This window comes from Microtus ochrogaster, chromosome 7 (assembly GCF_000317375.1).
Source record: "Microtus ochrogaster isolate Prairie Vole_2 chromosome 7, MicOch1.0, whole genome shotgun sequence".
NCBI classification, from domain to species: domain Eukaryota; kingdom Metazoa; phylum Chordata; class Mammalia; order Rodentia; family Cricetidae; genus Microtus; species Microtus ochrogaster.
In genome coordinates, this window is record NC_022014.1 from 19,106,132 (window position 1) to 19,132,064 (window position 25,933).

The 25,933-nt window shown below is 43.4% G+C and overlaps 1 protein-coding gene across 1 annotated transcript in view; it reads left to right on the forward strand.

Annotated features, from left to right (window-relative positions):
* Utp6 (UTP6, small subunit processome component) overlaps positions 1-19,708 on the forward strand; it is a 29,479-nt gene extending 9,771 nt beyond the window's left edge. The window contains exons 8-19 of the mRNA XM_005349421.2: positions 1,525-1,602; positions 3,819-3,900; positions 4,216-4,297; positions 6,558-6,742; positions 7,524-7,603; positions 7,920-7,997; positions 10,186-10,365; positions 11,839-11,919; positions 12,059-12,168; positions 12,951-13,017; positions 16,393-16,465; positions 18,384-19,708. Of these exons, the coding sequence (XP_005349478.1) occupies positions 1,525-1,602; positions 3,819-3,900; positions 4,216-4,297; positions 6,558-6,742; positions 7,524-7,603; positions 7,920-7,997; positions 10,186-10,365; positions 11,839-11,919; positions 12,059-12,168; positions 12,951-13,017; positions 16,393-16,465; positions 18,384-18,538 (1,251 nt within the window). The 3' untranslated portion in view covers positions 18,539-19,708. The remainder of the gene's footprint in view (positions 1-1,524; positions 1,603-3,818; positions 3,901-4,215; positions 4,298-6,557; positions 6,743-7,523; positions 7,604-7,919; positions 7,998-10,185; positions 10,366-11,838; positions 11,920-12,058; positions 12,169-12,950; positions 13,018-16,392; positions 16,466-18,383) is intronic.
* The last annotated feature ends 6,225 nt before the right edge of the window (positions 19,709-25,933 follow it).

The following is a 25,933-nucleotide window of genomic DNA, read 5'->3' on the forward strand; positions in this document are numbered from 1 at the left end:
TAGGCTGGCCTTGAACTCACTGAGATCCACTTGCCTCTGCCTTATGAGTGCTGGGATTAAAGGTGTGTGCCCCCACTGCCTGACAAATAAGACTAATTTTTAAAAGTGGATTTTTTAATTTTTAAAAATTATTTTTATTATTATTTGGTTTTTTGAGACTGGGTTTTCTGTGTATCTTTGGCTGTTCTGGAACTTACTATGTATGTAGACAGGCTGGCCTTGACCTCCCAGAGATCACCTGCCTCTGCTTCTGGCTCCCTAGTGCCAGGATTAAAGGCATGCACCTCCAGGCCTGGCAAGAATTATTGTTTTGTGTGTATGTGCATGTGGAGTAAAGGTTGATGTTGGAGCCATGTGTGTATGCATCGATACTTTCTGGATCTTGTTATGATTAGTGATCCACAATCCATAATTGTGGCTATTATTTTGTGAGATTAAATGTCTTAGTTTCCTTCCTTCCTTTTTTTTTTCCTTTTTTGAGTCTCTCTACATAGCCCTGGCCATCCTGAAACTCACCACGTAGTCCAAGCTGGCCTTGAATTCACAGACATTTACCTGCCTCTGCCTCCCAAGTGTTGGGATCAAAGGTATGAGCCTCTGCACCCTGCAGTTAACTTTTTTTATTGTCCTGACAAAATACCATGACCAAGAGAATTTATAAAAAAAAGCATTGGGGCTGGAGAGATGGCTCAGTGGTTAAGAGCATTGCCTGCTCTTCCAAAGGTCCTGAGTTCAATTCCCAGCAACCACATGGTGGCTCACAACCATCTGTAAAGAGGTCTGGCGCCCTCTTCTGGCCTTCAGGCATACAGACAGAATATTGTATACAGAATAAATAAATTAATTAATTAAAATAAAAAAAAAAGCATTTAATTTAGGGATTCATGGTTCCAGAGGGTTAAAGTCCATGACCATCATTGCAGGGAGCATGGCAGCAGGCAGGCAGGCTTGATGCTGGAGCAATATCTGATCAGAGCTTACCTCTGATCTACAAGCATGAGGCAGAAAGAGAGCTAATTCGAATGATGTGTGCTTTAGAAACCTCAAAGCCTAAGGACACACCTCCTTAATCTTATCTTACCTTACCTCCTAATCTTTCCACCAATTGGGGACCAACCGTTCAAATGCATAAACCTGTGGGGCCTTTCTCATTCAACCACCACCCTACGGAAGTGACAGTTTTTGTTTAGTAAGAGTATTTTCACATGGCTCTGCTTCTTTGTTGCTAAATGGGATAGAAATCTGAGTTACTCAGCCTTTGTGGATACTTTTTAGTGTGTATGGATGAAATTAAATGAAATTACTTGCAGAAACTTCCATTCAGTATTTCGGCTCATACACTTGGATTACATGTCAAATAATCTCTTCCATCACATATCAATAACAGCTAGTTTCATTCCAGTGTAAAATATGGTCCCTCATTTCCCTATATCTGATACTAATGATTTAAAAGAAGCCATCTTGGATATTTTTAATTTAAAAAGCATCTCTAAGGATTTCTAGGTCATTATTTCCTTTTTGTAGTACTTTAGGATGGAGCTGATGCATGCTGAGAAACTGAGGAAGGAAAAGGAGGAATTTGAAAAGGCTGCCATGGAGATGGTAAGAGTTCAGTGTGCTGTCAGTTGTTAGTCTTTTGAGCCTGCTTACGAGTAAAAGAAGAATCTTTGACATACATTTTCCTTTCCAATTTATTGTCACATTTTTCACTTACAGACACATTTGTAATTTACTTTAATTTTTGAATTACATTTGCGTGTATGTGTGTTTGTTTATGTCACGATGTCAGAGGATAGTTTGAGGGAGTTGAACTGTTCCCTCTTTCTCTTTCCACCATATGGATCCTTTTTGTACTGAACCATCTTTCTGACTCAAACCTGGAAGGAACTCTTTTTTTTTTTTTTCCCTTTTTTTTTGGTTTTTCAAGACAGGGTTTCTTTGTGTAGTTTTGGAGCCTGTCCTAGAACTCACTCTGTAGATCAGGCTGGGCTCAAACTCACGAAGATCCACCTGTCTGCCTCTGGGATTAGAGGTGTATGCCACCACCGCCCAGCAAACTTGGAACTCTTGATCCTCCTCCCTCAACCTTCAGGGAGATGAGATTATAGGTGTGCTCCACCCTTTCTAGCTCTTTTCCTTTTTATATAATTTGAAATGTGACAGAATAACTTTAAATAAAGAGCATTGAGTGTTAGGGCTGGTACTATGGGGCATACCTGTAATCCTAGTATTTGTGATCTGAGCCAGAAGGAATGTGAGTTCTAGTCCGTCTTGGGATACATAGCAAGACCCTGTATTCAAAAGATAAAACAGAAGCAGAAACAAAGGAACTTGCTATACTGTTAACTGTGTTTTCAGTTCATGACTTTGTGTGTAGGTGGGGTATGCACATGTGGTATATGTTATGCATCGCATTTGTATGTAAGGGAGTGTAAGAATTGCATGTGTATGTACATGTATGTGGCAGCCAAAGGTTGCTTTTTCACCTTGTATCTTATTTTCTAATTACATTTGAAAATATTGTTTTGTGGGGAGCACATATCATGGTATTTGTGTGGAGGAAAACTTGTAGGAGTTGGTTCTGTCCTTCATCACATGGGCCTTGGGGATCCATCTTAGGTGGTCAGGATGCAGCAGCTATCTTTACTCATTGAGCCATCTCAACAGCCCTTAAATTGTTTTTTAAATTATATTTATTTGTGTGCTATAGTGTACCTGTAGAGGTCAGAGGATAACTTAGAGGAATTGGTTTTCTCCTTCCATCAGTTACCCCAGGAATCCAGCTCAGATCATTAGACTTGGCAGCAGGCATCTTTATGCATGAAACCATGTCACTGGCCCTTATTAAAATTAAAAAACAATTACTATACTTTATTTGTTTATTTATTTTTGAGGCAGAGTCTCTTATTTGGCTCTGCTTTGCCTAGATCTCATATGTTGACTAGACTGGCCTTGAACTCATAGGGACCCACTTGCCTGTCTCTGCCTCCTGAGTACTGGGATTAAAGCTGTGCCTAGCTGTAATATACTTTTATTCAACTGTTTGTATGTGTGTTGGGACGGGAGCACACAGGTACCATAGTATGTGTATGGTGGTCAGAGGACAATTGTGTGAGTTGGTTTTCTCCTACTGAACTGTCATAAGGGTTGGTGACAAAGTGCCTTTGCCTGTTGAGCCATCGCACTGGTCCTTTCCACCTTTTTTTTTTTTTATTTTTTTTTGAGAGAGACTCCCTGAATGTGGAACTCATCTATTTGATTAGACTAGCTGGTCAGTAGGCCCCATTGGTTCCTTCCTCTTACCACTAGGATTTCAGGTTTGTGCTACCACACCTGTTTTTTTGCATGAATACTGGGGATTTACAAATTTGGTTACTTATACTTGTGTGTCAAGCACCTTATCAATTGACCCATTTCCCCAGTCCTCAGAACTTTTTTTATTCAAATAAAATACTATATAGAGGGGTCGTCAAAGCGTGTGTAGCCCAATCTGTTCTGGTCTAAATGGAGAGTGAGGCTAAGATCACCTGAGAGGAGGAGCGGGGTGATTAGTGAGGTTCAAGCTGCACAGGGTTTCTCTGTGGCTTTGGATCCTGTCCTGGAACTAGCTCTGTAGACCAGGCTGGTCTCGAACTCACAGAGATCCGCCTGCCTCTGCCTCCCGAGTGCTGGGATTAAAGGCGTGCGCCTCAGAATTGGGATTTGTCAGAAGTCATGTGCACTGTTGTCTAGGACAGTTAATTTCCATCCTGGTGGGTTTTGTTTGTTTTTACTTCCTGGTATTGCCTTTTCAGTTATGGTTGATATACACTTTGTAGGGGAGTTTTGATCATCCTGAAGAAATCCTTGAGGGCGAGTTGGCACGAATCATTTACAAAAATTCTGTAAGCAAGATTAAAGGTAAGTATTTTCTGGATTTTGGGGGGGGTTGGGGTTGGTGTTCTCTTTGTGATGAAAAGAACTATTAACGTGTGGCAAAGTTTCCTTCTGAGCTATCATTGGGCATTTCAAAGATTTTGTTGAGTAGTCAACTGATTTGAGGGAGTTGAAAAGTAGTAGATGATTTAATTCTTTGCCTTATGCCCTTTAGTTTATGAAACTTAGGAGTAGTTAGAAATATTTCAAAATATTAATGTCTTTGTTTATATGTTGGAAACAGAAGTCTGTCTTTGCAATTTAACTAACAATAAACCTCCCTTGATTTTTAAATTTTAGGTGCAGAATTTCATGTGTCACTTCTTTCAATTGCACAACTATTTGATTTTGCCAAAGATCTACAAAAAGAAATTTATGATGAGTAAGTTAAATAATGGTAAGGTGAACATGTCTATTTCTGGTCTTGTGATAAATATTTGAGCCTGTGGAGACGTGAAAAAGAATATATACCTGGCAGTGGTGGTGCACACCTTTAATTTTAGCACTTGAGGGGCAGAGGCAGAGACAGGCAGATCTCTGAGTTTGAGGCTAGCCTAGTCTACAGAGTGACCTCTAGGACAATACAGAGACACTCTGTTTCAAAAAAGGAAAAAAAAATATGCTTTACAAACTTTAGGAAAAATTATGTTATATTATGAATAGAAAATATATATTCCTACAGTGGTTTTTTTTTTTAAATATGGGCTTTGTTTCTAAAATAGAGTGCATTTTACCATCTTTTTCTAAAAGCTTATGTCAGTATATATTCTTCTTTTCTGCAAAATCAGAGTTGTGTTCATAATTTGTTATAGCTTATTGTTGATAATTTAAGCTGCAGTGTCTGGTTCTGGTATTTAAGAATTATTTGCGTGTATTAGTTAATTTTTATGCTGTGATGAAACACCATGACCAAAAACAACTTACAGAAGAAAGGGCTTATTTTAGTTTATGGTTCCAGAGGGCTGGAGTCCATATGGTGGGAAAGACATGGTATGCTGGTACGAACAGGAAGCTGACTGATCACATTTTTACCTGCACACAGTAAGCAGAGAGAGTGAGCGGAAGTGGGGTATGGCTATAACCCTACAAACCCTGCCCCCACTGATTTCCTTTTTCCTGCAAGGCTGTACTTTTGAAAGATTGCATAACCTCCCCAAACAGTGCTTCAAACTGGAGATCAAGTGGTCAAATCCATGGTCCTCTGGGGGAAATGTTTCTCATTCAAACCACTGCATAGCGCTTACGTTAGTTACTTCCTTCCTTAGGTTCCATTTCTGGGGTCATGGGAGGTAAACTAGACCATGCATCAGTTTGTTCTTTGGATGTCTTCAGGGTTTTGGTACAGGATTAGGTTGTGCTTTTTCTATGCCTCTGTTACAAGAATTCAAGAGCCCAGGCTCTCCAGGCTTCTGTGGCCACAGATAACTGCTGATCTGATTTGGAGAGCTATCATAATTGTTTTTCTCTTTTTGAGACAGATTTCTTTGTGTAGCCCTTACTGTTCTGGAACTAGCATTGTAGACCAGGATGACCTCAAACTCACAGAGGTCCACCTACCTCTGCCTTCTGAGTGCTTGGATACCACTGCCCAGCTTGAGCTATTATAATTTTTTAAAAGGATTTATTAATTTATGTGCATGGGTGTTTTTGCCTGCATGTACATTTGCACACCAAATGCAATTATACATTAATACAATTATACATGGTTGTAATCTGCAATTATAGATGGTTGTAAGCTGCCACATAATATGCTGGGAACTGAACTCAGGACCTCTAGAAGAGTAGACCAGGCTGGCCTCTAACTCACAGAGATCCACCTGCCTCTGCCTCCCAAGTGCTAGGATTAAAGGTGTGCGCCACCACCGCGCAGCTGTAGCTGGTACTCTTTTTTTTTTTTTTTTTTTTTCTTTTTCGAGACAGGGTTTCTCTGTGGCTTTGGAGCCTGTCCTGGAACTAGCTCTTGTAGACCAGGCTGGTCTCGAACTCACAGAGATCCGCCTGCCTCTGCCTCCCAAGTGCTGGGATTAAAGGCGTGCGCCACCATCGCCCGGCTGTAGCTGGTACTCTTAACCGTGAACCATCTTTTCAGTCCCTGAGCTATTATAATTTTTTCTTTGTTTGTTTTGTGACAGGGTTTCTCTGTATAACAGCCCTGGCTATTTTGGAACTCATTCTGTAGACCAGGCTGGCTTCAAACTCACAGAGAATCCACCTGCCTCTACCTCACAAGTGCTGGGATTAAAGGTGTGTGCCACCATCACCCGGCAAGAGCTATTATAATTTTAAAGTTAATATTTGTTAGGTGTTTGCTTATTATTTATTTATTTAAAAGCAGGGTCTGGAACTTAATATTTAGCTCAGGCTGGCCTTGAATTTATGGGACTCGCTGGGAATATAGGCTTGTGCCACCATGTCCAGCTAAAAGTTAACATTTTAATGGTGCCTGAAACATTCTGAAATTTTATTGATAATTAACAGCTCTGTTCCATTGATAAGTCTATACATTAAGCTGTTCTGGCAATGTATAGACTTATTGCAGCTGTAAAAGGGTGTCCCATGTCCTTTAGTAGATCATCAGAACTCCATTAGTCTGGAATTAGTTTCTTACCATGGGGCAGGTGCCAGTGAGCTGTAATTTTCAGCCTTCAAGCTCTGCACACCGATGACCCACTCACTTGGGATTATGTGGCACGGCGAGAATTAGAGATCGAGTCCCAGCCAGGTGAAGAGCAGCCTGTATCAAAGCAAGCCAAAGCCGTGGAAGTGGGCCGAAGGGAGGAAAGGTGCTGTGCGGTGTACGAAGAGGCAGTGAAGACTCTGCCTACAGGTGAGTCTGTGCTGAGAGTAACAGTATGGGAATGTGAAACTGATTGTCTCATTGTCAACACTTGAATCGCTATGGGAGTCTCCTGTAGAAGGATGTAACTCAGTGGTAGAGCAAGCGTGTGCCCTGAGTTCAGTCCCCAGTAGAAGAGAAAAAAAGAAGAGAATTTATGTCATTACTCAGTTGCTTTCCCCCAGTATCTGATTGATGTCTGATTCTCTGTAATGGGAGTTTGTTTTTTTTTTTTTTAAATCCAGGTCAATTTAAACTTTTGCTTTTTTTCCCCTCGTTTTTCAAGGCAGGGTTTCTCTGTGTAACAGCTCTGGCTGTCCTGAAACTTGCCCTGTAAACCAGGCTGGCCTTGAAGTCACAGAGATCCTACTGCCTCTGCCTCCCAAGTGCTGGGATTACAAGCATGCGCCATCAGTGCCCAGCTTAAAATTTCTTTTTAAAAATGATTTTTATTATTTTTAAAAATATTTTATTTTTATTTTATGTGTATGTGTGTTTGTCCCGGTGAGTGAATAATGTCACATGTGCTGGTATCCACAGAAGCCAAAAGAGGTTGTCGGATCCCTTGGAGCTGGATTTGCAGGTGGTTGTGAGCCACTCAGTTAGGATGTTAGGATCCTAAATTAGGTCCTCTGGAAGAGCAGCAAATGTTCTCAACCACTGGGGCATCTCTAGCTGCTAACTTCAACTTTTTTCTAGAGGAGTTTCCCTTTGAAAGGAAGATGTTTGGACTAAGGATAGTGAGCTAATTAATGTCACCTGACTTTTCCAGAGGCCATGTGGAAGTGTTACATCAACTTTTGTTTGGAAAGGTTTTCTAAGAAGACCAGTAGCGTACCCCTCAGGGGACAGGTAAGGATTTCTGTTGCATAGCTACCAAACAAGGACAGAGTTGTTTTGGGGTTTGGGTTAGCTCCCAGAATTTCAGACTTAACCACTTGACTTTCGCTATGGGTGACCTGTCATCATGAAGATTTAGTTTGCTTTGCCCCCCTACTGTGTTGTGCCAGGTGCAGGTGCATAGCTCATCTCATCCAGGAGTGACCCCCATTCAGAACTGGGTCCCATCTCAGAATTCTCAGAAATGTTCAAGAGCACTTTGCCTAGATTTGTGGCCAGAGGCCCCTGTCAGATTCTGTCTAATGACCCCAGATGTTTCTGATTTCAGAGGCTGGAAAGAACCATGCTTGCATTCAGGAAGGCCCGTGAACTGAAGCTCCTTTCTGAAGCCCAGTACAAGCAGTGGGTAAGGCCATAGAAAGCATTTTCATCGCCAATTACGTATACTTCAATACTTCATTCTGATTTAACTTATAGAACACCAAAGCAGAAAATCAGAGTAAACCTACTCGGCATTCCCGTCCCCTCTCTTCTCTTTTCTCCCTTCTGTGTCTCTTCTCTTCCACGTTCCCTCCTCCTCCTCCTCCTTTTTTTTTTTTTTTTAAGGATTTTTGTTTTTGTTTTTTTGATACAGGGTTTCTCTGTGTAGCTTTGTAGCCTGTCCTGTTCAAGGCACTGTCCTTGAACTCACAGAGACTCACTTGCCTCTGCTTCCTGAGTGCTTTAAAGGCATGTGCCACCACCTCCCAGCTTGTTTTTGCTTTGTTGAGACCAGGTTTCTCTGTGTAGCAGCTCTGGCTGTCCTGGAACTCATTCTGTAGACCAGACTGGCCTCGAACTCAGAGATCTGCTTGCCTTTGTCTCTTGAGTGCTGGGATTAAAGGTGTGTGCCACCATCATCCAGCAAAGGATTTATTTTTTTGTTTTATACATATGAGTGTTTAGCCTGCATATATGTATGTCTAACATATATGTGGGGGGTGAAAGAGGGTTCTGGATCTCATGGAAGGGATGGTTGTTTATGGCATGTGGGTGTTGAGAATTGAACTCCAGTCCTCTGGAAGAATAACCAGTGTTCTTAACTGCAGGGCCTTCTCTCCAGCCCTTTTCTCTTTTCTCCCTTCCCTATTTCTTCCTTTTCCTTCTGCTTCCCACCCTTCCTGGGTTCCCTTCCTTTCACCTTCCCTTCCCCTTCTCATCCCTCCTTCCCTTTGCTTTCTCTTACTCTTGTCATTTTTGAGTGTGGCACTGTAATCCCAGTGCTGGGAAGGCAGAGACAGGCAGACCCTGGAGGTCATCAGCTGAGCTGGGTAGATGAGCTCCAGGTTCAGTGAGAAACACTATCCTAAAACATAAAGTGGAGGGCTGGGAGATAGCTCAGCTGGTAAGTGCTTGCTGTACAGTGTCAGGACCAGTATCCATGTAAATGCCTGGAATTCTAGTGTGCTGAAGGGAAAGACAATGCTCAGAGTAACCTGGCTAAGTTAGATTAGCTCTGTGGTGAGCTCTGGGTTTAGTTGAGAGACCCTGCCTCAGTGAATAAGGTGGAGAGCTATGGCTGAAGCTAACATCAGCTTTGGACCTCCATCTGCATGACCGCACTCGTGGAAAAAAAAAAAGATAGCGATTGTGGAAAGCAACCTCTGGCTTTCATGTGCACAAGCTTGTGTGCGTGCACACACACACACACACACACACACACACACACCTATATCAAAACACACATGTGTACACTCACAAACACTTTTTTTTCTCCCAAGACAGGGTTTCTCTGAAACAGCTTGGCTGTCCTGGAACTCATTCTGTAGACCAGGTGGCTTTGAGTTCACAGAGATCCACCTGCCTCTGCCTTTTCTGGAATTAAAGGCATGCGCCACCACTGCCCAGTAGATCTCGTTATAAATGATTGTGAGTCACCATGTGGTTGCTGGGAATTGAACTGAGGACCTCTGGGAGAGTAGTCAATGCTCTTAATCTCTGAGCCATCTCTCCAGCCCCAGCTAGAGCTCTTAATCCCTGAACTTTAATTTCTCTAGCCCTCCATGATTCTTGTTATATAGTGTCAAATTACGTTTGGAAAAGTTATACCAGTAAAGTACATTGAATGAATATATCTATTTTCTTTTGAGTCTACAGATGTTATTTTTATCTTTAGTATGCTCTAGTGGTTGTGGGTTCTAGCTTAAATTACTTAGACTCTGCTTTTCATCCCTTCTCTGCTGATTTTTCTGAAAGGAAATACTATGATTTTGTGTATGTATCTGTCATGTCATGTGTAAGGAGAGGTATTTTTGGGAAGTGATTCTTCCTTTCAGTGTGGGATCCTGAGAGAGAACTCAGCTGACTGGGTTGCCGGGCAGCCTTCTTTCCCTGCTGAGCCATCTCTCTCCTCAGCCCGTCTCTCTGATTTTCTGGTTGTCCTATGGGTAGGAGCAGGGGAAGAAGGGGGAATTCCAGATGCCCTATTTCAGCTGTGGGGAAAGGTGTAGTGGGAAGGCTGTTGAGATTATTGTCATAAATAATCTTTATACGCCTTTCTTTATATATGTCATTTGCTTTCAAGTGGCACTTTACATGTGCTTTGTCTTTTTCAGGTTGACTTGTTGCTGCGCCAGGACCTCTTTAAAGAAGCTTTGCAGGTGGCAGAAGCTGGGACTGACTTGTTCAAAGACTCTGCAACAATGTGGCAGATGAAGCTACAGGTGCTCATTGGGTCAAAGAGCCCCGATGTAGCTATGCATTTTGAAGAAGCCTTTGCACACCTCAAACCCCAGGTCTGTGAATTGTGTCTTTCATATTTCATTAATTAATTAATTAATTAATTATTTTATATGTATGAGTGCTTTACCTGCATGTATGTCTGTGTCCCATGTGTGTGTATGGTGCCCAAGGAGGTGTTGAGTCTTCATATTGCTGCTGGGAATGGAACCCCGGTCCTTCACAACAAATGTTCTTGATCACAGAACCAACTCCCAGTTCAACTCTTTTTGGAAAACTGGTTTTTGTTTGTTTGTTTCATTTTTCATTTCATTTTTTTTAGATTTATTTATTATGTATACAGCATTCTGCCTGCATGTATGCACACCAGAAGAGAACATCAGATTTTATCATAGATGGTTGTGAGCCACCATGTGGTTGCTGGGAATTGAACTCAGGACCTCTGGAAGAACAGCCAGTGCTCTTAACCTCTGAGCCATCTTTCCAGCCCCTCATTTTTCATTTTTAAAAGATAGGGTCTCATGTAGCCCAGACTGGCCTAAGGAGAACCTTGAACTTTGATTTTTCTGCTTCCACCTCCTGAGTGCTGGGATTTATAGGCACATTTCACCATGTCTGCTTTATGTAGTGCTGGGGATTGAACCCAGGGCTTTTGTGCAGGCTAAACAAGCTCTCTATGAACTGAGTATCTCCAGCCCTCTTTAAAAAAAAATTCAGTATTCTGTTTGCATGGATGCCTGCAGGCCAGAAGAGGGCACCAGATCTCATTGCAGATGGCTGTGAGCCACTGTGTGTTTGTTGGGAATTGAACTCAGGACCTCTGGAAGAAGAACCAGTGCTCTTAACCTCTGAGCCATCTCTCAAGCCCTCCAACCGTCTTTTTAGAAACCTTTTAAGATTTTATGAAAGCTTATTAGTAAAATAAGCTTGTCTAAAGAGAGCAAATGCTAGAATAATTGTTATTAAATGTTAATGGTTTGAGGATTGAAAAGAAGTTACTTCTATTTCTAATCCTTTATTTGTAAATTTACTAAATCATGTAGGATTTCTTATTTTGCTTAAATGGTTTACAAATGAGAAACACTAATAGAATATTTTCACTTGCATCCACATCTGTTCATAAACTCATCTTGAAATCACAAAAATCTAAATGTTAATGTTCTAAACTTACTTTGGGGAACAAAGTACATTACTGCTTTCTGCTGTCTACCTGTCTCTCCACAGTGACGGTCAGGTAGGCCAGCCTAGATCAGTTCTTATGAAGTGCTCCCAGACCACAGACTCATGACCTGGGTAGCTGTGGGGCTGACTGTGTGTGGCTTTTATTTGCTTGTTTAACTGAAAGGCGATGGCTCCTGATGACTATAGCCAGGATTCCCGTCAGAATTGAACTCAATTATTGAAGTGTTCCTCTGGATGATTTGGCTAGGAGGCTTCAGTGACCCTGTCCTTACAGTGATGAGTGTTCAGAGCACAGTGCTGGGAAAGTCAAATCTAACAATGTTTGTTGTTGTTGTTTTTGTGAGCAGGCTTGTCTGCCCTTGTGGATTTCTTGGGCCGAATGGAGTGAAAGTGCTAAAAGCCAGGAGGACACTGACGCAATCTTTAAGGTACAGGCCCTCTCTTCTGTCCCTTGTGGTCATAACTCAAGCCTCTACTTAGTGCCTTGTGGTGTGTCTTAGTAATATGTTTTGATATCACTAAGTTCTTTTACAGAGCTTGCTTTTGTTTCTTTTCTTTTAAATGTAGAGAGCTATTTCAGCTGTCACAGGTGCCAGTTCAATAACTCTGAAGGAGAAATACCTGGATTGGGCTTATCGAAGTGGTGGCTACAAAAAGGCCAGAACAGTGTTTAAAAGGTACTGGCGAGTGCTCCTGCCCACACTCAGTCCTTCACACCCAGACTGTGTGCATTACAATAGTGTCTGAAGTACTATCAGACTTTCAAAACTTACTTCCTTTTTCTGTTTTTGTATAGTTAAAACAATTCATACACGCAGAGGAAATGACATTTAGCTCATTGATGACTGTAATTGTGTCACTAGTACAAACAGCTCTGTCACAGATCATTTCTTTTTAAAGCAGTAGGGATTGAGCCAGGGCCTTGCACTTAGACAGGGGTTGAATACGGAGCTGGATCTCTAGTCTATTACATCATCTTAGTGATAGTGTCATACATAGTTGACGCACACTGTAATTCCAGTTTTGAATACCATCGCTAAGCGTTGGATTGTCTGCTTTCCTCTGCAGTGAAGCTGCTCCATAGCAGGAGTTGTTTAAAGCAGATGTGTGGAGCCTCGTGCGGTAGAACATCCCTGTAACCCCAGGAGACCATCTGAACCTAGCTAGTGCATAGAGACCAAACAGGCAACATAGAGAAACATGTTATAAAAACAAAACAAACAAACGAACAGCAACAGCACAGAAAATGTGTGTGGGAAACTGTTCAAGGGTGGTAAGGGGTCGGTCACTCGAAGTTGAGGCATGGGAATGACTCCGTCAGGTCCAGTTGTGCCTGAGATTGGTGCTGAGTTTTTGTTAAAGCTGTTGTGGAAGCAAAGCCTTGTTATGTATCCATGCTTATAAGCTGTAAAAGGCCTTCTGTCATTGTGGGAACTAACATTTACCCACTCCTTCTTAGTCTGCAGGAAAGCCGCCCGTTTTCAGTTGATTTTTTCAGGAAAATGATACAGTTTGAAAAGGAGCAGGTGAGTATTCTGAACACTTCCTGCCTGGAAACGAGGCTCTGTGGTTATTACTCAGGGCAACATCTTTTATTTAAACTTTAGTTAGAGTGGAGTGTGAGCTCCTGGTCCCCTGGATCAGCCTCTGTCCATAGAACTGCTAAGAATGATAATCAAGCCGAGATGAGAAGGCGTGTGTCTGGAGAGCAGGAAGCCCGGATGCCCAGGAAGCTTCCCTGCACTGCTGCTTGCCGCCAAGGTGCACTGTGTTCCTGTCTTGGGCTGTAGATGAGCGCTTAATTACTGTTCCCGGTAGTTTTAACTGTGACTTATGAGGAGGGTGAAAATCAGTTACACACTCAGGGTGATAGTGTAGTGTTTGTCTTTAGTCCCAGCACTCAGGACCTCTGAGAGTTTGAGGTCAGCCTGCTCTATGTAGTGAGTTCTAGGCCAGCCAGGGCTTTATAACAAGACTCCTAACAACTGTCTATAACTTCAGTTCCAAGGAATCAAACACCCTCTTCTGGCTTCCATGCAGACAAAAAAAATAGAGAAATCTATTCTTAAAAACTCAGATACGTGCCACCATATATGTTATATATGTTAACATGTTGTCTTCCAAAAGAATTATAGTTGTTTATAGAGATGGCTAATAGATGAGTATACCTATTTCCTCATAGCTTCTCTAGGTATTCAAGCTTTTTTTTTATTTCTTTGATTTTGTTATATTTCACATGGGAGGGATTTATTTATTTGTTTATTTTTGGTTTTTCGAGACAGGGTTTCTCTGTGGCTTTGCAGCCTGTCCTGGAACTAGCTCTTGTAGACCACGCTGGTCTCGAACTCACAGAGATCCGCCTGCCTCTGCCTCCCGAGTGCTGGGATTAAAGGTGTGTGCGCCACCACCACCCGGCCCCAAGAGCTCTTGTTTTCATGGTTTTGACTATTGTCGCTTAAGTCAGGTACCTATTGTGCTGAAGTATAGTATAGTCTTACATGATGAGACAGTTCAACATAATATTTAATAACCAATCTCTGGATTATTAATGTCATAGTTATGCTGTGGTCAAGTCACTTAATTGTATGATTTAGCCTCATCTATATAAGAAGGCCCTCTGCCTGCTAAAAGTGTATGAGACATGTAAGGCCCAATGGGATACTGGATAGAAAGAATATGTATAGTGCAATTGTCGGGAACAAGCTTCGATAAAAATACCTCTCACCAGGTATTAGGCTAGGAAAGAGCTAAGGTCTTTTGCAAGAGCGGCAAGTGCTCTTAACTGCTGAGTAGATCTCTCCGGCCCCATACAAAAGACTTCAGTTTAGCTGATGGTGGTAACCAGGAGGCAGACAGGCAGATCTCTGAGTTCGAGGCCAGCCTGGTCTACAGAGTGCTACAGAGTGAGTTCCAGGACAGGTAGGGCACATAGAGAAACCCTGTTTCGAAAAACCAAAAACAATCAAAACACACACACAAAACCACAAAATAATAACAACAAAAAGACTTTAGATGATGTTAATCTGCTGTGAAAATGCACTCTAAGTGGAGCTAGAGGTGCCGTGTAGGGTGCTTTCCTAGCTCGCAGAGCCCTGGCTTTCATTTCCAGCTCCACAAAAACTGGGGTGTGGTGATGAACACTTGTTGTCTCAACACTTAGGAGGTGGAGGCAGGAGGACCAGGAGTTCCAGATGTCATCCTTAGTTACACAGAGTCAATGACAGCCAGAGCTACAAAAGCAGTGCCCACTATTCTGTTAGGTCATAGCCTGTCATCACTCTAGAGGTGGGAGGGCCTAGGAGAATGGAGCCAATAAACGAGGTGGACTAAAATCTCATGCAACAGCCAACTTTATTTGGAGCCTCAGACAATTTATACTCAGGGTGAAGACAGGTCACATGTATAAAGTTCTCATGAGTTCAGACTATATATAATCACAAGGACAAGCCACTGGCAAAAATATGCTTTCCATAGAGGGCATATAAAGGATAATTGAATAACAACAGCAAGCAATAACGAGTAATCTGAAGTGAAGTCATTCCTATCTGCTGCACCTGGAAGGAGCCTGAAAACACATTCTCAGAATGATTCTGTGTTTTTGAAGAAACTGAGGTCACAAGATTCTGTCTTGTTTTCTTGGAGTAGTCTAACAAGAATTCTTTTTCCTCAACTGACTCCATTCCTGGACTGTGTTCTGACATAGGCCACACTTTGTGACCTGTAACGGCGCTGAGGTGCTTTCCAAGGGAAGGAGTACTTAATGCTAGAAGCCTCAAGGATTGATAATCATGTACTTGTATTTATGTGTTATTGTGATAGGAGTTTTAGAGCTAGGCATGGCGACTCGTGCCTTTAATCTCAGCACCTAGGAGGATTGCTCTGTGAAAGGTTTTTGCTGCCCAACAAACCTCTGCTGACACAATAATCCAAATCAGACCAAATCAAACCAAATTAGAAAAAGCTCAGGTTTAATGGGTGCCAGCACTCCCAGATGGCCTTCCAGTCCCAAGAGAGGAAAGACTGGGGAAAATACAGAGAGGGGAAAGGAAGACCAGAAGACCATGTGTTCATTCTCTGGGGGACAGTTTAAATACCCTGTGGGAGTGGTCTCAAGCCTCTCTGGGGAGGGGTCACCATTTGGCGTGCTTTCTTGGATGTGGGGTGGACCGAGGCAACTGCCGGGGGAGGGGCCTTGGATAGAAAGTTCCACCCAAATAGTCCAGAATGGATGCCAGACTTTGGATATAGGGTGTCAGTGGCTGACCAAACACTATGAACTCTGCCAACCTGAGATGCATAATGCATGATGAAATCTTGTCGCGCCCCCCCCCCCCCAAAAAAAAGGTTTTAAGGTGGTCGTAACTTAGAGCACGAATTCTCAAAAGGAAGAAATCCTAGCGTAGGCTACAGAACTGTCTGTTTCTTTGTTCACTTAAATTCCACTCAGCCCCTCAGGGGTTTCAAGTGTTATTCCTGTGACACCTCGCCAGTTCCACCCTGACAACGCAATTAGACTTTTCCCTGTGTCAGCCAGCTAAGTGCTTTCCTGGTCGACATTCACTTCATTCTGGTAAACGTGTTTTTTCTTCTCTTGGTCTTATTTATTTTTTGTGTGCCACAGTGTGAGTGTGACAGTCAGAGGTCAACTTTTGGGAGTTGAGTCTCAGCTTCTGCCATGTGGGTGCTGGGGATTGAGCTAAGGCTGTCAGGCTTGGTGTCAGGTGTCCTTGGCTGCTGAGCCATCCCAGCATCCTGGTTTTTCATACTTTTTTGGGATAGGTTGAGAACTAGGCTGGTTTGATCCTTCTCCTTCAAATACCTAACAGATAGTAGTTGCTTAAAATAGAGGCAAAATGAGTTTATGATTGGATGGATGAAGGCAGATCTGGTTGTTGTTACAGGACCCCTGCAGGATGGCAAACCTGCGGGAATATTATGAGAGGGCGCTGAGGGAGTTCGGCTCTACTGATTCTGGTAAGTAAACTTCAGTTACGGGTGTGGGCGCTGCTCCTGCACTCTCTGAGCTGTTACCTGGGTAGAATAGTGTTTCTGGTTTGCACTGTCCTTCTCTTGTGGTTTTTGAGACAGGGTCTCACCCTGTCGTCTAGGCTTCCTTAGAACTCAGTACATAACCTAGACTAGCCTCAGACTGGCAGTACTCCTGTCTACTCTGTAGCACAGGATTTTCCTTATCTTTTAAATTTGTAAGCCATCATGTCCACTAGTTCTCTTAAGGACTCTGGATCAGGCAAAGATTTGCTTGGTTTGGGTTTCTCTTTTTGTTTTTCTAGACAGGGTTTCTCTATGTAGCCTTGGCTGTCCTGGAAATCGCTTTGTAGACCAGAATGGTCTTGAACTCACAAAAGATCTGCCTGCCTCTACTTCTCGAGTGCTGGGATTAAACATCTACCTTGGTTTGGGTCCTGTAAAAAGAAAAGTTTACGTGGACTGGTGAGATGGCTCAATGGCTAAAAGCACTTGTTTTCAAGCATAAAGACACAGATTTGATCTCTTGAGCCCACATGTAGAAAAAAAGGACTTATTTCCACAAGTTGTCTTCTGACCACGCGTGTGCCGTGACATGCAGGTGTGTACACATACACACAATATAAAGTAAATAACTTTTTTTTAAAGATTTATTTATTTATTAAATATACAGTGGTCTGCCTGCATATGTCCCTTCAAGCCAGAAGAGGGCAGCATATTTCATTACAGATGATTGTGAGCCACCATGTGGTTGCTGGGAATTGAATTCAGGACCTTTGGAAGTGAAGCCAGTTCTCTTAACCTCTGAACCATCTCTCCAGCCCCAGTAAATAACTTTGTAAAAATTATGTGTGTTGGGATGTAGTGGTTCATAACTATAATCTTATTGCTGCAGAGGTGGAGGCAAGGGTATTCCCAGGAGTTTGAGACCAGTCTAGGCTATGTAGTGAGTTCTAGGCTAGCTTGTACTATAGAATGAGACCCTGTCTTAAAAAATCAAAACTAGGGGCTGGAGAGTTGACTCAGTAGTTAAGAGCATTGTCTGCTCTTCCAAAGGTCCTGAGTTCAATTCCCAGCAACCACATGGTGGCTTACAACCATCTGTAATGAGGTCTGGTGCCCATACATGTAGACAGAATATTGTATACATAATAAATAAATATTTAAAAAAATCAAAACTAAATCAGACTAGCTAAAACAAGTATTTATAAAGAAAACGTTAGTGTAGGCCAGTAGTCACAGCTGGTCATCATAGTAGAAAAGATGGGTCAGTCAATGCTTGGTCAGTTACACTAAGGCTAGTGTGCTGTGGCACAGTCGGGGCTGACTAGATAACAACAGTGTGTACCATCTCTTTTAAAGAGTAGAAAGGAAACCTGGCAGTGCTGGGTGGTGGTTGTGATCCCCTTTAATCCCAGCACTTGGAAGGCAGAGGCAAGTCCACAGAGTGAGTTCCGAGAAGTATGCCAGCACTTGGGAGACAGAGGTAGGCAGGTCTCTGTGAGTTTGAGGCCAATCTGGTCTGCAGAGTGAGTTCCCAACGGCTAGGACTGCACAGAGAAACCCTGTCTTCAAAAACCAAAAACTAAAACCAAACCAAACCAAAACAACAACAAAAAAGTAGAAAGGAGTTTGAAAGTTTTGCTGTGAAGAAATGATGAATGTTTCAGAAAAAGATAGGCGTAACTTTATTTAAACATTACACAGTGCTTATTTGTATCAGTATTACATGGCACCTTGTTTTATTCATAATATATTTTAAAATTTACTTAAGTTCACTTAATTTTATGTGTGGAAGTTTTTTAGAACTTTTAAATTGGCTTAGTATTAAATAATTGAATTTGCCTAATAAAGCCTTCCCAGCTTTCTAATTAGTTTTACATTAATTTTTTTGTTTTCTTTAAAGATCTTTGGATGGATTACATCAAAGAAGAATTGAGCCACCCCTTCGGTAGACCTGAGAACTGTGGACAGATCTATTGGCGAGCCATGAAAATGTTACAGGGACAGTCAGCGGAGCTGTTTGTAGCTAAACATGCCATGCATCAGGCTGGCCACTAGCGAAGAGTACTACCAATTCAGTGAAATTGTATTGCAAGTCCCTGGGGTGGTTTGTAATATGAGTCAGTGTATGAATTGTTGAGACGTGGCAGACAGGGTAGCTGACTGATTTTGTGACATACAATTTGGCATTACTCTTTGATTCCAGAGAAGAGAACTGTCACTGCCTGTTAAATCTAAAATACATGGAGATCATATGCTTGAGTTTCATTTCTTGTTCCAGGACAAGCACACACTGCTCCAATCCAGCCTAGGTATGATGGAGCCAGTTCAAATGCACAAGAAAGTATAGCTTTGTGTGCTCTCTCCTTATTGTGAGAGCCTGCATACCCGGGAGACAGGAGGGACTAGGGCAGTGCAGAGAAGAAAGCCATCTGTAATCCAAATGAGGTTGAATCTAAGTGACTTGATTTCCTGTATCAAGATTGGATTTGTATGTATACATTGCACATATTTGTACATTCAGGAAATATGGGCCTTCCTTCACCTGCAGGAAAGGGAGACTTGGGTGAGGAACAGAGGAGGTGGTGCTGGGTGTGGGGGAGTTGTCCTTTAAGAAGATTAAAGTAATGCAGAAAATGATTTACCCCAAGGATTGACAGCCAGGAGGAGGCCCAGAAACAAAAGGGCAGGCTGGGGAGTGGAGAAGTGCCCCAGTGCCCCCGTGGGGGAGATGGAGGGATGGCGGGGTGGCTTGGAACAAAGGAGGGCATTTGGGGAGCAGGGAAGGAAATTGCTTGAAATAAATCCTTTCACTTATTTTGATCCTGGGGATAGAAGCTAAATATTTATGCATCTGAGGCAAATGCTTTCCCATTGAGACAACTCCTCAGCCTTTTTTAATTTTCTGTTTTGAGCTGGTCTAAATTCTTACTGGCCTTGAACTTTCAATCCTCCTGCCTCAGCCTCTCAAGTAGCTGAGATTACAGGCCTGAATCACTAGATCTGGTTTTAACTTAGCATTTTGATATCACTGGGAAAGTATTCAGAACAAGATACTTAATATTAAGCCTTAATTAATATTACATTATTTCTCATGCTATTAAATGAACTTAAAAAACATTTAATGAATTCATAGCATTCCATTGTCTTACTTTATGAATGCCGTGTCTAGACCTTGCCATTTAATATTTGTTTTCATTATAAATGCTGTTTGTTGTAATATGAGCGGCGGGGCTGCGTCCTCAGCACCCCTGCCGCCTGGCTAGCTTATGCCTCGAAATAATTACACAGACACTGTATTCTTTTAAACACTGTTTGGCCCATTAACTCTAGCCCTTACAGGCTAATTCTCATATCCCGATCAACCCATCTCTAATAATCTGTGTAGCATCAGTCTTACCAGGAAAGATTCTAGCCTATGTCCATCCTGGGTCTGAGCTTCATGCATCTGCCCCTGAGAGCAGAGCTATCGAATCTGCCGGGAAGAGAGGAGCATGGCGTCTCTGCTCCAAAGAGCAGAGCTGTCGAGTCTGAGCTCACTTCCTCTTCCTCCCAGCATTCTGTTCTGTTTACTCCACCCACCTATGTTTTAACCTATGAGGGCCAAGCAGTTTCTTTATTACTTAACCAATGACCTTCCTCCATCAGCTGTTGATGATGGTTCTTGTCAATCTTTGGTCGCATCCCTGGGTGCTTCCTTAGGGTACTTATTTGACAGCGAAATTGCTGGATCTAGGTAAAAGATAGAATAGTGATGTTTTACCAGGTTCCTCTTTCCTGCAGCATATGAAGAAGGCAATACCCTTGTCTTCACTGGGAATTACATATTTTCATCATTTTATAATTCTCTTATTTTGTACATGAAAATGATGCATCATTGTTTAAACTACTTCTTACTAATTTATGTTTTAAAAAGAAATTGAGAGTGTTAGTCTTTTGTTTGTCTTTCATTTCTTACAAATAAGTTTGTTTCCTCTTCCTTTTGTTTGGTGTTTTTGATGCCCAGAAGAATTTTTATGTGATGCCCTCCCCACCCCCAGTACTGAGATCAGCCCAGGGCCTCACACATGAGAGGTAAACACTGTTATCTACACCCTCAGTATTGAAGACTTTATAGTCTCTCTACTTGCCAAGGACAACTCAGGTCTCTAAAGTAGTTGACAACTTCTGTAGCACTAGGAAACAAGTCAGATTGTTCTCTGTTTGGTTCATTATACAATCCTTAGTATATATTGAATTCTTATGTGGGTTAGAGTATATAGTAGTTTTTATTTTGAGCCTTTGTACTGAGGTTTGCTTGTCATTTGTTTTTTTTTTCAAAATTTGTTTATTTTATGTATGTTGGTGGTTTGCCTGCTTGTATGTCTGTGTGAGGGTATCAGATCTTGGAGTTACAGTTGTTAGCTGTCATGTGGGTGCTGGGAATTGAACCAGGTGCTCTGGAAGACTAGTCAGTATTTTTAACTGCTGAGCCATCTCTCCGGCTCCTGTCATTTGCATTTTAAAATTTTTATTTTATATGTATGGTGTTTTGCCTACCTTTATGTCTGTGTATCATTTGCATGCTTGATGTCTTTGGAGGCCAGAAGAAGGCGTCAGAGGTGAGGTGCTGGTAATTGGACCTGGGAAGCGCAGCTTTCTAAGTGATATTCTTATTTTAGGAAGAGGTACATGGTGCCTATAGGATAGGGAACAGAGAGGTTGGTGGTAGTCTATTTTAGGGGCAAGAGCACAAGGGTGGGGCACCCCATCTGATTATGCACATTATGGATATGCATCTAGCTATCTATTCACACTGGTTACTTTCTGGGACTCAGTGGGACCAGAAACTCACAGAATTCTACCTGCCTCTGTCTCCCCACATGATTGAAGGTCTGTGCCTCTATAAGGGGCCACTCTAGTTATATCTTAAGTGCTTAAATAGATGCCACGTGGTTACCCATGCTGGACAGTACAGATAATAGACCTTTTGTTTTCCCTTTTGCAAGAGAATTCTGATAGAGGGAGTGCAGTGGCAGCAGTCAGATTTGAGTTGTGGAGCAGCACAACAGAACACACTTGGCCACATACCCTTTGTAGGAAAGTCTACATAGAGGGGGGAAACTAACATTGAATATTATATGTCAGCTTTACCCTATTTTCTTCCCGTAATGCCTTGTGTTATTTAACACATCCTTTGGGGTAGATAAAGTTGAAAAGACTCACGAGAAGGTTTCTTGGTGAGCAAAGCTAGAGTACCAGGGGTGGGGTGGGGTGGGAAGTAGAGAGCTGTCTGATTTCTCCTGGGGACATGTGAACACTGTTCATCACACACCAGCACTTCCAATAGACCTTACCAAGTGTGGCCCAGTGAACCAGAGAACATGATTGATTGAAAAGCCCACAAGCTGAATCTCCCCAACTCGCAGGCAACTCCTGAAGTCTCCCCCAGCACTTTGTGTTGCTTATATAATTTCAGGGTGGGACTTCCAGAGTCTTCAGAAGGGAATGCATCAGTGGAGGCTGTCTGCATTTGGGTTTCTCCCCTGTAAGCACTGCCTGTCCCCGGTGCCTGTCCCCGGTGCTACCTTATTTGCTTTGAGGCAACAAGGAGAGTGACCAGGTTCTGGTCAGAGTCCGTCCCAGGACAGAACATTGTCATTGTTTATACTGGGTCCACATGATTTTTGGTCAACTATTTTGGTGTTGAATGGTTTAACCCTAAAATCATTCTTACTCAGGGTGGGAGGCCTGGTTGCTGAGAACTCATTTGTGGATGAATTACAGATGAACTGCATCCTAGAAGTAAAGAAAAACCTGTGAGATATTGGGTGGAACGTGGTTGGAACTTCAGAGGCATTTTTATTCCATCAGGCAGACTCAGGCCGTTCTACTGTGATGGGAATTCAAGTGTTGAAGCTGAAGCTCACAGCAGTTAATGGGTAGGAATTAGGCTTGCCTTTTTAGAAGCAGCTAGCCGTCCAGCCGTAAGCTCTACACAGGTACTTGCAGCCAAAATCAGTCCCCAGAAGTCGTTTCTGAGCCAGCACTGGGCCGTGGGGAGTGCTTGTCCTGTCGGCACACGATGCCCAGCTTTCTTCCTGACAGCAATCCTGCCCCCTTCACCCAGAGCAGTCACTGATGAGGACAGACCTTTGCAGTAGATTCTTTAGCCAGCAGCCAGAGCCTGGGTGTCTTGTGGCTAAGCGTTTTCCCAGGTGTGGAACACTGGCAGTGGGGTTTGGAATCTCAGACAACTGTGGTCAGGTGCTAGAGACCACGTGACTACCCCAGGCCAGCTGCTGTGGAGCTTGTGGGAAGCTTCCCCCAGCTCAGAAGTGAGCTCTGCCGGCGCCTGCAGCCTGGGGTAGGAAGGTGTGGGCAGGTGCCGTGGATGGGGGAAGCCTGTGGGCTGGCAAGCGGAGACAGTGATAGCCTGTTTAGAGGCTGCGGGGCAGGGAAGCCCATGGCTGTAGATGGCCCTTGAAAGGCCAACAAGGCTGGAGGTTCCTCTGTGTCTTGGTAAATAAGAGTTGAAGCTGATGGCAGAGCAGGGGACAGCGGTTGGGGAGCCTGGATGAGGGCCAGCTAAGGGCAACAGGAGATAAGGCTCATCTAAAGATGCCTCCATGTTGGTGGGATGCTCAGCTCACCCTGAACACCAGGTCGCTTATGTGTGTTCTTTTATATTTAAAGACATTTGGGCATTGTTTTATATTTAAAGAAACCCAAATGTTGTGCCAGTCAGCCTCTGGTTCATCCAAGACAGTTATTACAGTCCTCAGCTGCCCTTGTTCAGTGTTGGGCCCTGCTTTAGCAGTGAGCTCCTTGGCAGTAGGACTATGCTTAGGCTGGACCTGGCTCTGTGCATTTGCACAGTAATTGGGCTGGTGATCCAAGGTGGCACACAGTAAAGACTATGAAGATAGATTGGTGAAGGAAGTCCCTTTGGATTGCAGAGTTGGGTGAGACAATTTTGTCAGGGCAGACAGAACAGGACAGCATGTACTCTTCTCCGTGGTGAAAGGGTGGTGGCCTCCTCAAACTGGAGAAGAGAAAGTGCCGGGTCCCAGAGGAGGCCGAGGCAGACAAATAGGGTTAGGAAGTAGATGGGAGTGCATATGTACAAGTGACAGGGGTGCTCATGTGGTAGTGCAGAGCTGTTGAAAGTTCCAAACGTTTATAAGTACCTGTGAGTGCCTGCCTATGTGTGTGTATGTGTACTGTGTGCATGCCTGATGCCCTCAGACCACAGGGGCATTAGAGCTCCAGGAACTGGGCTGTTCCAGGTGGTCGTGCATTGCCCCGTGGGTGCTATTCCCCTGACCCACCACCACCTGTGCCTCCCATCCAACGGCTCCACAACTTCTTGAATAGCGCCACCCACACTGGGGATCAAGTGTTCGCGCAGGAGCCTGTGAGGGCCATTTTACATTTTATCTCTAATATAGGGCTGATAATAACCACCTCTTCGGGTTGTTCTGAGGATAGAGTAGGAGGATCTAGAACTGTACTGTCCAGTTCAATAGTAGCCACCAACCCTGGAGTTTGTTATTTATAATTATAAAGTGAGAAATCCTGGCCACATTTCATGAGCTTGGAGGGAACACGTGGCACTGTTCACCAGACAGACTTGAAAGTATTTCCGGGGCTGGAAAGATGGCTCAGAGGTTAAGAGCATTGCCTGCCCTTCCAAAGGTCCTGAGTTCAATTCCCAGCAACCACATGGTGGCTCACAACCATCTGTAATGGGGTCTGGTACCCTCTTCTGACCTGCAGGCATACACACAGATGGAATATTGTATACATAACAAATAAACAAATAAATAAAAATGATGTTAAAAAAAAGAAAGTAGGCAGCACAAACCCTCTGTTTAAGCCGGGCGGTGGTGGTGCACGCCTTTAATCCCAGCACTTGGGAGGCAGAGGCAGGCGGATCTCTGTGAATTCGAGACCAGCCTGGTCTACTGAGCTAGTTCCAGGACAGGCTCTAAAGTCACAGAGAAACCCTGTCTCAAAAATCCAAAAAAAAAAAAAAAAAGAAAGTATTTCCGACCTTGAGAAAGCTCTCATGCATGAGAGACTGAAGCACATGGCTTACCCTTGCTGGGTACTCATTGCCAGGGGACTTCTTTCTCCCCCCCCGCCCCCTTTTTAAAAACATACTCTCTAACAACCCCTATGTCCATTTTACAGATGAGGAAACTGAGGCACAGAGTAAGCTAAAGACAGTTTTTATTGTTGGAAAAGATGAGTAACATAAATCTGTCACTTAACTATTTGGGGTGTATACTTCAGAAGCATCTGTCGAAAGTGTTCTATGACCATTGTGACCATCTGGTTCCAGAACGTTCCAGTGCTCCAGAAGCAGATTCTGCGTGCCAGTCATTACTCCATTTCCCCGCTCCTGAGCCTGCTGTCATTCATCTTTCTGTCTCTATCCATTGACCTATTCTGGGTAGGAAAATGTGAGTTGACTATAAAAGGAATCGTGTAATATATGGTCTCCTGTGCCTGGCTTCTCTCATCTCAGCATAGTTTTGAGGGTCACTCATGTTGCGGGGTGTGTCAGCCCTTCATTCCTCTCTGCGGATGAATACTTCCAGTATTGGCTGTACCACATTTTGTTGCTCCTCATCCATCAATGGACAGATGTCTGGAATGTGTCTTCCTGCTGGAGACGGGGCTGCTACAGGCATCCTTGTTTTGTCTAATGCTGTCTGCAGTTCCTTGGGGCGTGCATTTAGAAGTGGAGTCGCTGGGTCCTGTACTGCTAAGTTACTGAGGAATTAGCTAGCTGGTCACCGCTCAGACCCATGTTTAGTAATCAGCAGGGTGGATTTGAACCCAGCCAGTCTGCCTCCAGACCCTGTGCTTTGATTGTCTCGCCACTTAGAGCTGTTGTGACTACTACAGTCATCACACCATGCCTTTTTAGGCCGAGTCCTTTCCCACCCTGGTCCCTGGCACCACGAAAGCATTCTGCTTGGAAATCCATTGTCTTTCTCCAGGCTTTCTTCCAGTATTGTGAGGCTTTTTAACAGTGTACATTCCAACTTCCCAGAAGGCAGGAGAATTGTGGGGGCTGCCTGTTGTGACTGGACAGGCCCCGTTTTTCTCCCTGCACCTCTGACCTCCTAACTCCCCCTTTCATCTGCACCCACTTTTAACATTTTCTTTGAGGTTGAAGAGAAGAGCTGCAGAACAAAATTCAAGCATGTCTCATCTGCTAGAGACACTTTGGCCACTGGCATGTAGATGGCCCTGAATTGTCGCCTGCGTGAGGCTCCCCATGTGGATTCCAGGACTTGGCAATTAATGGTCTTGTTTAAGATAAAGCCTCTTGCCGGGCGATGGTGGCGCACGCCTTTAATCCCAGCACTCGGGAGGCAGAGGCAGAGGCAGGCGGATCTCTGTGAGTTCAAGACCAGCCTGGTCTACAGAGCGAGTTCCAGGACAGGCTCCAAAGCCACA